The sequence below is a fragment of the Uloborus diversus genome, chromosome 6 (assembly GCF_026930045.1).
Source record: "Uloborus diversus isolate 005 chromosome 6, Udiv.v.3.1, whole genome shotgun sequence".
NCBI lineage: Eukaryota > Metazoa > Arthropoda > Arachnida > Araneae > Uloboridae > Uloborus > Uloborus diversus.
In genome coordinates, this window is record NC_072736.1 from 106850063 (window position 1) to 106862279 (window position 12217).

The 12217-nt window shown below is 32.8% G+C and overlaps 1 protein-coding gene across 1 annotated transcript in view; it reads right to left on the reverse strand.

Moving 5' to 3' along the window:
• The window catches only part of LOC129223877 (mitochondrial import inner membrane translocase subunit TIM44-like), a 57679-nt gene extending 47695 nt beyond the window's left edge, over positions 1–9984 (reverse strand). The window contains exon 1 of the mRNA XM_054858248.1: positions 9939–9984. Coding sequence (XP_054714223.1) covers positions 9939–9983 — 45 coding nt within the window. The 5' untranslated portion in view covers position 9984. The remainder of the gene's footprint in view (positions 1–9938) is intronic.
• Between the last annotated feature and the right edge of the window lie 2233 nt (positions 9985–12217).

A 12217-nucleotide genomic window follows, 5' to 3' on the forward strand; every position in this document is an offset into this window, starting at 1 on the left:
CTATAAACTCTGCTTCACTGTACATATATTTTATATATCTATGTATTAAAAATCTTAGCACAATAAAAATCAGTACCAGTGAAGATTGGTAAGTATTTTCCTTCTCTCATTGAAGAAATCTGAGAAAGATTTGGATTGAAATAGGATGGAGGAACACATTAAGTTAAAAATCTAATATTTGTTTGACCTACTGGTTTCACTTTTCATAGAATCCCCCTTGCCAACATATTTGCAAATTTAAATTTGTAGGACCAAATTTTAAAATTCAAAACCACATAATAAAAACAAACTAGAAAAATATTTGTAGTTTGCGAACAAATGGTTATTTTAAAAGTCTGAATTAGAATTGAACTAATAATAAAGTAGCTATCCACTAATCTAGAAATCTGCCTCTCAACATACGACATTTAGTATCGTTTATAGAAATAATACATTTCAAATTCAACAGCAAAAAAAAAATATTTTTAGATTTAATATTTTAGGATAAATTAAATTGATTAAAATAAAGCCTGTAAAAATAAATATGAACAGGATTTATTACTTTTTAGTTATTAAAATATAACTTTCAATTATCAAAACTTCTGAAGTATTCAAAAATGCAAAAAGATTAGCAAAACTGGTGTGCAATGTCGGCACGTTTCCCGAAAATAATTGCATTTATTATTTATTAAAATAAAACTTAAAATAAGCTGACAACTTCCGACTGCCAAAAAAATTAAAATATGTTGGTACAAGATGCAAAAGGAAATCTAAAGCACAAGATGCAATTATCCTCAAAGTGCGATTCCAAAGTTAGCATGGCTCCAAAAATAAATTCTTTTATTAAAATGGAACATGAAACAAGCTAATCTAAGGTAGCACACATCAAAATAACTTTTGCTTATCAAAAATATGAAGACAATTGTACAAGATGCAAAAAGATTGAAAATTCAACCACGAGGTGCAGCTCCCCGCGAAGTGCGGTTACAAAGGAAGCATGGCTTCAAAAATAAATTCTTTTATAAAAATATAACATAAAACAACTAATATAAGGTTGCATTTGTCTAAATAACTTTCGTCTGTCAAAAATATTAAGATATGAATAAGATGCAAAAGGATTTAAAACTCAACCACGTGGTTATAGTTATACGCGAAGTACGATTACAAAGAAAGCACGATTCCAAAAATAAATCAAGTCTTTAAAATAAACATAAAAATAAGCTAATTTAAGGCAGCCTGTGCCAAAATAACTTCCGATTATCAAAAATATTAAAATCTGTACAAGATCCAAAGGGATTGAAAACTCAACCACGAAGAGCAATTCCCCGCAAAGTACGATTACAAAGGAAGCGTGGCTTCAAAAATTAATTCTTTTATTAAAATGGAACATAGACCAAGCTAATCTAAGGTAGTATACGTCAAAATAACTTTCATTTGTCAAAAATATTAAGAAATGAACAAGATGCAAAGCTATTGAAAACTCAACCACGAGGTGCAGTTCCCCGCGAAGTACGATTACAAAGGAAGCATGGATCCAAAAATAAATCCATTCATTAAAATCAAACACGAAATAAGCTAATTAAATTTAGCCTGCGCAAAATGACTTCCGATTTTTAAAATTTACAAGATGTAAAAGGTTTGAAATCTAAATCACGAAGTGCAATTTTTCGCACGAAGTACGATTTCAAATTTAATATGGCTTCCTAAATAAAAAGTCATGAAAATTAAACATTAAATAAGCTAATTTAACGCTGCATCTGTCAAAATATTTTCAGATTGAAAAAAAATTATATTATATTAAAATATTCGCAAAAGATGTAAAAGGAACAAGGGAAGCAGATTTTCGCGAAGCAAGTCGTGAAAAGTTTCATGACACCCGGTGTAAGTCGGCCACTTTAAAGTAATTTGGTACTTCTAAAAATTGATTTTTAAATCGATAGCGTATTATACAGCAGAAAAATAATGTATTTGGTGCCATGTTTAGTTTGTTACACACGTTACAGTAATCTTTCCAAAAAAAAAAAAAAAATTCTATAATAATGAAAAATGAACTGACTTGATGCTGGTTGTCTTCGTTTTGAAGAACTGAAATAAAGTCTTGGAAGATGTATCCAATTTTATTCTCTTTGAGCTACCTCTACTCGTCATTTTCAACCTTTTAAAAAGTTATTAGAATTAGCTACGCCGCCGTATTTACGTTTCCCCTCCTCAGGCACTGCAGATGCTGCGGTGTTGACCTTGATTGGGTTCAGGGATCATGTCTGCTGGACCGCGGGGAGGTTTCAGTTTTCACCCCCCCCCCCTTCCCGAACAATGCTCTAAGCCCCGAACGCAGTGTAGGTGTAGCAAACGGGAAGTGGTCAACGAATCAGCGAGGAGAGGGGCAACATTTCAACTTTTCTTGAAGGTCAGTAAGTGACCTCGCGTCTAGACGAGTGACTACCACAGCATGAAAAACTGGATCCGAAAGCACAGTGCAATCGATAACTTCAACTTGGGGGGATTTTTTTTCCCCTTTGGTCACCCGGTGGCGATCGGCGCTGAAATCTTTGGTAGCCATTGAAAATTTTTGGTCGCCAATTGGCGAGTGGCGACCGCTAATCTGCACCTCTATCTGAGACGCTAAATTAGTTTTGCATTGAAATAAGTAATTAATAGCCACAAAAAATAAGTAAATAGGCTTTTTAGAACACCCGATCGAAAACAAAAAGGAAAGTGCACAACTGGAACGTACGAACACCCCACATGCGAAAATTTAACATTCTACAGCTTACCATTTTTGAGTTATGACTTATGAGAGGTACATACGTACATCCGGCTGCAAGAAACAACGCAACAATTAACTTGTTCGGTACCTGAATGCAGTATTAAAAAGTCTTTCAGGGGTGACTAAAATAGAAATTCATACTGAAATTTAAGTAAACGATTTTATATGAAAATGGTAACTCAATTTACTTTGTATCGAAAAGTAAAACAACAAAGGTCCTTTTTTTTTCAAAAACATCGGCCAATTCCATCGGCTTTTCGATGTTCTTCAAGGCCAATGGGCCGATGTTTCCTGCAAGTTAGCATCAGCCGCCGATGCCGATGGCTAAATTGTCGAACCATCGGCGCCGATGAATCGGCCGAGTCCTATTAAAATTAAACAAAAGATAATCTTATCTATGGTGGCGTACGTCAAAATAACTTCCGATTGTCAAAAATATCAAAATATTAACAAGATGCAAAAAGATTGAAATCTCAAACACCACAAGCAATTTTCCGCGAAGAAGTTCAATGTTGCCATGGTTTCGAAAAATAAAGTAGTCTATAATCTATTAAAATCAAACAAAAAATAAGCTAATCTATGGCGGAGTGTGTCAAAATAACTTCTGATTGACAAAAATATCAAATAATTTACAAGATGCAAAAAGATTGAAATCTCAAACACGACAAGCACTTTCCGCGAAGTGCGAGAAAGTTCAATGTTGCTATGGTTCCAAAAATAAAAAAGTTAATTATCTATTAAAATTAACCGAAAAATAAGCTAATCTAAGGAGGTGTTATGTTAAAATAACTTCCGATTGCCAAAAATCAGGGTTGGCAAGGTTTTGGACACTACGGTAAAAACCCTGGTTTTTACCGTCCTGTCCAAAACTGTCCAAAACTCTATTTTTAGAAAAAACGTATTCTGTAAAAAAACATCAAAAATAAATAATAAAATGTTTTATATTGAACATTAATTCAATGAGAACATTCAACTTATTTATGCAGATGATTTTAATCTAGTTACATAGAAGTTGAATTATTTATTAAAATTTCAATTTGCATGCATGAGTTTATTTATTTTGATAATAGTAACCAAATTTCCCTATGTTTACGCATGTGTGCAAATGAAAGCAGGTTTGGCAAGGTTTTTACCATCCTGTTCAAACCCCTTGAGCCCAAAAGTGTCCAAAACTATTTTTGAGAAACTATATTTTGTGGGAAAATATCAAAAACAGAACAAAATGTGTCGAAATTATTTTTTTGACTGTAAAATATATTCATTTAATGTGAACATTCAAGTATAAATATACTATATGTAACTTATTCATGCAGCTGATTTTAGTATAGTTAAGTAAAAATTAAATTTTTCATTGAAAATTCCAATTTGTATGCAGGAGTTTTTTTGCCTCCATAAACCAAATTTTTCGACATTTATGCAAGTGTGCAAAGGAAAGATTTCAAAATGTAGTGCAATAATTGACTTAAATGCAATTAGTTACAATTTTTTGTAGTTACAGAATGTATTATATTAAAAATAATGACTAAAAAAGGACTAGCACAGGTTCTATAACATAAGTGTAGTCATCAATTTCTTGTTCTTTAATCTATAATTTAAAAAATAAATTTTGTTAAAACATCATGTAAAACTTATTTGCAAAAACCATTTTTAAAAAAAAAGCTTTTTTTTTTCTTTTCCCTAAATATTGCACATTTAATAACATTCCTTTGTGTTATAAATGGAACTGACATTAGTTGTCTTGGTAGTGTTTTGAATTTCCTTTGATAACTCTGCCAACTGTTACATAAGGATGTTTTTACGCAATAGCTGTTAGCAATTTTTTTAAGTAAAATATTTTTTAAATGAACATTTTTGAAATTTTTTTTTATTAAATACCATTAATTAAACCTGATTAATATCTATATTTATACATTGCGAATATTGCAGTAAATACGAGTTGATTAGATTACACCCCTTTAGCTTTAGCATAGTTTTGGACAGTTTTAGACTTTTGGACAGTTTTAGACAGTTTTGGACGGTAAAAACCACCTGTCCTGTCCTAAACCGGTTTTGGACAGTCTAAAACCCAACCCTGCCAAAAATATCAAAATATTTACAAGATGCAAAGAGATTGAAATCTCAAAACTCAGCAAGCAATTTTCGGCAAAGTCCAAGAAAGTTTGATGTCACCATGGTTCCGAAAAAAAAAGGAGTTTATCTATTGTAATTAAACATAAAATAAGCTAATCTTAGTTAATGAATGTTAAAACAACTTCTGATTGTCAAAACCATCAAAATATTATCAAGATGCAAAAAGATTGAACTCGCAAACACAGGAAGTAATTTTTCGCGATGTTACATATTGAACACAAGTTTAGAAAATTGCACTGATGAAACATTCTTGATTTTTTTTCAAGGGCGTGAGAAATATCGGTAGCAAAATGCTTTGATTTGATGTCATAACTCCTTCCCCAAACCTCTCCATTTGCTAGATTTCCATGTTACAGCGATTGAAGGAGGAGTAATGACGTCAATCTGAAGCGAAATAATAACCAGAAAGTCAGGTTCAATAGAAAAACGGCGCAGCGGCCGCATGTTCGGGCGTAACAAACGTCAATGCACAGTATCTTTTAATATAATGAAAATATTAAAAACCTGATTTTTGAGTAAAAACAATATAAAAGTGGACTAAACGGACCAAAATTTTAAAAAGTGGTCTAAAGCGGACTATTACCCTAAAAAACGGACTTTGGCAGGAAAAGCGGACCATTTGGAAGCCCTGGATCGTTATCAAACAATGCGTAAAATACGATTTTCTAAAAAATTCTGGAGAACTGTCTGGCTTATGTGAATTTTTTCGGGGCTAGGACATATACCCATCAGTCGTCGAAGTGAGATGGACAAAAGTCTGTAGCTGTGTTTTTCAGATATTAATATCGAAAAATATCCGAAAGATCCGCTGAAGCTTCCCAGTTTTGTTAACGTCACCAAAGATAACATAAAATTACGCTTTTAGAAATATCTACTCGGGAGCCCCAAAAGCCTTCCTTCCCAAAAATAGCCTAGAATGGATTCGTTCTGAAAAATATTTCGGTTCGAAATATTTTCACGTTTTCCCTATCGTTTTCAAATATAGCCAAAAATGGGCTTTTGAAACAATAGTGCCGAGAAATTACCGGAGGAAAGCCGCCAGGTCCCCTACCATCACCAAAGACAGCATAAATTTGCGTTTTAAACTTCAATTTCGAAAACTTTCGATAGGAGATGATTGAATTTCCCTCCCTCTAGCAACGTTAACAAAGATAACCCAAAACAGCTTGTTTAAAACTTCAGTTTCGGAACATTTTTGGAAAGAGCGCCGATCTTTTCTAAGCTGCGGTTGCAAAAAAAGCTTCAAATTGATTTCAATTTTAGAAGAATTTTAGGAGAGAACTCCAACATTACTTTTCCCCTGAAGTCTCGAAAAAGTTAATAAAATTGCAATATTTGACGTCAATTTCGAAAATTTCTTTACGCACCTTGAATATACCCGACTCTTTTCTCTTCTTGCAACCAAACTAGCGATGTAAAATACCTGGGTATTTATTTTTAGGGGTAAATACCCAGGGTATTTATTTCAAAAATTTATATTCAATTAAAATACTTTTCTGTATGTATTTCACTATGTATATATAACCAACCATATACAAAACAATAAATTTTTGCCCAAAAATTGTATTTTGATCACATATTTAAAGAATTATTGTGTGAAAAAACTTAGCAATCTAATATGATATTCACATTAAATGTATTGGATATGCCTACTCAATGTTGATAGCCAAATTTCAGATATAAAAAGTCATTCTACAAAAAGTAAAAAGCTTAACTTGTTACCAAAAAAAAAAGCAAACATCCCATTTAAGTTTTAGAATAGTTCATTCTAAATTCTGACAGTTTTTTTTTTTTTGATAAGATTTCACCAAGCCTTTAATTAAAAAATTATATTACACAAATTTTTATATTTTTAATCTTCCATTTTATGGTTTATGTTTTAAAAAGAAAATCATCACTTTTTGATACCACCCAAAATCTTTTTGCAAAATGCGCAATTACTAGAGGATTTACCCTGCCTTTGGATAAATACCCAAAAAATATTTACCTTCCAACCCTACATCACTAATTGCGTCTATTAATAATAGTTTGAATAAATCTTCATCATGAAGTACCGGGGAGCAAATGCAAATGAGCAAGGCAACAGAAAACAATATTTTGATTTTTTTTTTGCTTATTAATGTGAAAACTGTTTCTATATTTGCCACGTTATCACTTGAACAGCAATAAAATAAATAAATAACATTGCAGTCTTAATAACTTCTCAGTTTATTCTTCCAAACATGCCTCTTGCTTTTTTTTTTTTTTTTTCCATTTTGGATATGACTAACCTAGATTGTGATTTTGAAATTCTGAAGTTCATCATTGAATTGCTTATACTTCTCCAATTATGACATTAAAAAGAAAGATTCTTTGTTTCATAACATGTCTCTTTCATAATTTCATCAAGTCTTTCAATAAAAAATATTATAAACTGTGTACTACATATGTATGTATCAATTTTACCAATTATTTCATATTTAGATTTTTTTTTTAAATTCCCAGTCACTTTTTGCAAATTTTTTGTAAAATACCCAGTTTTTGGGTATTTACCCAGGCCTTGAGTAAATACCCAAAAAATATTTACCTACCCGCTGAGTATTTACCCGATCCACATTACTATACTCGATTGCAAGCTTTCTTGGCTATGGAGAAATGAGCTGCGGCCAAGTGAAGGAAATAGTTCCTTGCGCTTTGCCAGATAATCGGGGGGAAATTACGCACTTTGCTTTAGAAATCGGATTAGTTAGTTAAACCGACGCAAAAGGGACATTTTTTTGTCATAATTTCTGTGAATCGTTAAATATTTTCAATTTTAAGAGCGGTGCAGCGCGGATCCATACATTCATTTGCAACTGAACGAACCAGCCAATCAGAGCTCACAAACAGTTGGCGATCTCCGGATATTCTGCGTTTGGCGCGATTTTGCTCAAGTGCTCCACTCTCGTTGAAGTATGCCAAAGCGGATTAATTCGCCAAGCAGGCAACTGCCAGTGCGGTGTCTTATCGGAGATCCTCCTTACAAACCTACAGGCGGTCTTTTCACTCAGTGTTTTTCCTCCGCGCTTAATGACGTCACTGACAAGTTAACTTGCAAGCTAGTATAAACCAAACACAACCAAAGATTACCAAAACTATTTTTCGTACGCCAATTTCAATAATTTACTGGGAGCAATCCCCCCTCCTCCGTCCTTTCTCTGATGTCACCAAAGACAGACTATAAAATACGTTTTTACGACTAGTAAATTTTGGTATCTATACTTTCTTCAAAGATATAAATTGCACCTATGGAGTTTCTTACTATAAAACTTTTCTTCCTTTTTATAAGTTCATAATTCTTGGTTTTTTTTTGTTTTTTTTTTTAAATTAGAAGATATAGAAATTTGAAGAAATATTTATGGACGTCAAAGATTAGTCAAAATATGCAAATTACTCTTTGGGGGGGATGCACATTAGTTCTTTGCACACGGGCGGACGACACCCTAGGATCGGCTCTGTTCAAAGTCATTGCACTACTTACATGATACAATCGAATAATCCTGCTGCTTTAAAAGAAAGCTAATGTTCACTGAAGTATTTAATCGTCAGCATAATTTCTGTATGCGTTAGAAGTAGGGTGGGGGCGCGCAAGAGTGTCATCTCTTACAGGACGGTTCTGCTCCTACTTCGCAAATATTCACTAATCTCGATGGAGTTTGGAATGGATTAACCTCAATAAACAAGGGTTAACTGTATGTTTTCAACCTCTGTTACAATTAAAGTTAGTTTCATAATACGATCTACCCAAGAAATGAGGGTACACGAAATGCAACACATATTGCATATTCTTGTTTGGCATTATAATAAACAAATTAAACTTGATTATTTAAAGTGGGATTTTTCTTTATTCATTAAAATGTTATGTTACATTGATGTAAAATGGATTCAGATGAAGATTCACAAGGTGTCAGAAAATTCTTCATTGTTTAAGAACAGATGTGCACACGAAGCTATAGCCCAAGAAGCGGACCTCTTACATTTTAAACTTTAGAAATTGAAAAAAACTCAAATACAGAACCAAATATTTTAAAATTGGCATAAATTTTACATAATAATTACAAAAATTCTTGGCAAGTAGCATTTTCCTTTTCCATGTTATTTAGAAAGATTTTTAAAATGTATTTAATTTCAGTGATGAGTGCTAATAAGCACCAAACTGCAGTCCTTAGCTGGAATGACTGAGCTGGTGGTGTATTTTATGTGTATCTAATTTGTTTTGGTTAGCCCACAAAAATCATTCTAATATGATAAGCGGTTCTCTCATAAAAAAGGTTCGTCTCCCACCGATTGAAAGATATCAGTTTATCTAAGAAAGAAAGTCAATGATGCATTTCATTTACTAAATGCATCAAGAATAGACAAAATTATAATTTGTAATACACGCTGAATCTGCATTTATGGACAGCAATTTAGTCTCATTTCAAAAATTAAATTTAAAATATTGTATTCAGAAAAAAAAGACAACAATAATGAGTTAGAAAATAACTATTTTACTAGAAAATCTCAGTCTTCGAGAACCTGAGAGACACCATTACCAGAATATTTCTATTGTGAATGTTAGAGGTATGAAGATTAGTTGAACAGAAACAAATTCATGAGTACTATGCAGGTCAATCACATTACTATAGGGCTGAAATACAAGGTAACTGGTTTGCATAGAGTTTGAGTGAAATCACAGCGTTAGGCTATTTAAAAAGGGGCGGGGGATAGGTAAATCATAGCTTACAAAATAAGATTCATAACATTTTAGAGTTTTTCATTGAGATAAATAACTAGATACGACTTCAGTTTCATTATTTGTCAAAATAGTACGATAGGCAATATCAATACACAATATTTTCTACATCTACATGACACAAAAATTTTAATTTCAAATAGGAAGTATTTGTTGCATCATGATTCATGAGGTATTTAAATTACATATGAGACAGATTGCAATATTACTCAAACATCCACCACCTAAAATACCTTGTATAAAAGTTGCTGCAATGAACTGAACACCGTTTGGTTGATAAAAGAGAATAAGTCACTCGCAAAAACTTACTCGATTTATTGCAGACAGGCATGTATTGCGTGTGAGCGCTGCCATTTTTAAAGAGAGCTTGTTGCCAAACAAGCACTTATGTCTGCAGGGCAGTAGTTTCGTTGCATCGTAAAGTTAGAAATTTATGCTTCGTTTTTCAAATAATAATAGTTTACATTTTTACAAATGTGACAAAACTTATTATTGTTTACAATTTCCCAAAACTATTTTCAATGTTTACTTTCACAAGAAATCATTTCAGTAACTGGTACTATAGCTGGCAATTCTCAAAAATTTTGTTTTTGTTTTCTTTTCTTCAAACGTTAGTTTGTCTGTAATGTTTTAAGGAAAAATCTTTTGTTATTTTTAGCAGCGAATATTGTTTAACTAACGCTCTAAGATTTCCGGCTTTTATGAAAAGAAATTAATAAATTAGCGTTTCTATAACTCTACGTCTCTCAAAGCTAAAACATATTTTTAAATGTCAAAAACCAAAGTTGTAGATTTCCTTTTTATTTTTGTGTTTGTAATTGTGTACATTGAATATTGTATATTTTGAATACAAGTTTGTTTTAAACAATAGAAAAAAGACATAATTAATGGCTTGTTTACATTACTTCATTGTCAATTATAATGTTTAGATTTGATTGTATTTATGTAGTTTTACTATATTTACTATTTATATGTTAGTTATGTGTTTTCCTCTGCTTAGTTTTAGATTAGAAATTAGTTAGGTATTAAGTATGTGCCCAAGATTAATTCAATATAATGTGTACATGAATTTCTCATAAATCTAGAATCATTTCATCCTAACTAATTGTATTGTATATTTATCTTTTCCTTTTTTTATTGTTATTTTTGAAACATATTTTTTTTTCTTCAATTACAGTTGTTGATCAGAACAATGGATGGATGTCGAAAAATCCTGTGATATTCCAAGATCCTAATAAATTAACAGAAACACCAGAGTTGAAATATTGTCCAGTATGTAAATATACCACTTTTTCGACTGCAGATCTTCGTAATCATATAGCTTCACATGTTAGTTTTAAACCGCCATTTAACTGCCCTGTGTGCTTAAAGACATTCTCTAACAAATATAATGTTCAAACACACATGGTGATTCACACGGGTGAACGACCTTTTGAATGTAATATTTGTTTTAAATCATTCAAACAAAAATCTCACATGCATGCACATCAAAGAAATACACATTCTATTGTAATTTGATGTCATTCTGTTAAGGGTAAAAGTTTTCATGATAACCTTTAATGTTCTATTTTCTGTGTAAGATTTTAAAATATTTATGTATTAGGGCAAGTAAATGTGCTAAATAACAAGAGATTTCAAACGCTGGTCTGCAGACTGATACCAATCCTCAGCTATTTTATCTGTCCAAACAAAAAAATATCTTTATTCAAAACACAAGGCATCCCTTAAGTCTTGTTTTGAGGTATCTGCAAGAGCTCTGCCTTGACATGTGCTTCGATGGAGTCAAAACGTTTTCTATTCAGCTCTTGATTTTAATAGTGGGTAAAAGAAGTCAAGGGGCCACAAGCCCGAACTGTAGAAAGGTTAGGGCAACACGGGAGCATTGACTCTGACCTTCTTCAGTCAGAACTCTCGGCACAATTTTCGCACAGATTTTCCACATGTACAACTTCTCTGTAGCAATGCATTACACTACTGTTGAAGTCCAAGGCTTTCGCTACTTGGTAGAGACTCAAACACCAGTCTGTGTTAAAAAATTCACACACTCGATGCAAATTTACGTCAGTACGGGCTGAGAACGAGCGTCCAGACTGAGGTTTGTCAATCACCACTTCCTGGCCTTACGTAAGGCCTCGTGCGATTTTTCTACTTGTGAATAGGACAGACAGTCCCAAACGCCTTTTGAAGCATTGCGAACATTTGGGAAGGAAACCGGAAGCATAATTTGATCTCATTGCGTTGCTCTGACGAACTTTTCATCTCGCCTTGTTGTGAATCATCATATGGGATTACTGGTCAGGCCGATGGTGCCGCTCCGAAAGCTGGGAGGCAACTGACCTGCGTTACTCTGTAAAGCCAACAACCCCCACCACCATTGATGTCAACCGGATCGAACTTCAGGGTGCGCATGTATCAGTATAAAGTGAGGCTCATTTCTTTTGGATTGTACCATGCATATAATTACAAGGTATAGGACCATTCCACTGTCACGGGCACGACAACCAGACTTTATAATTTTACCAACATATTCCTATAGATCTTAAAATTTTAATTAAACTGGAGTAAACGAGTTTTGTAACTTTTACATT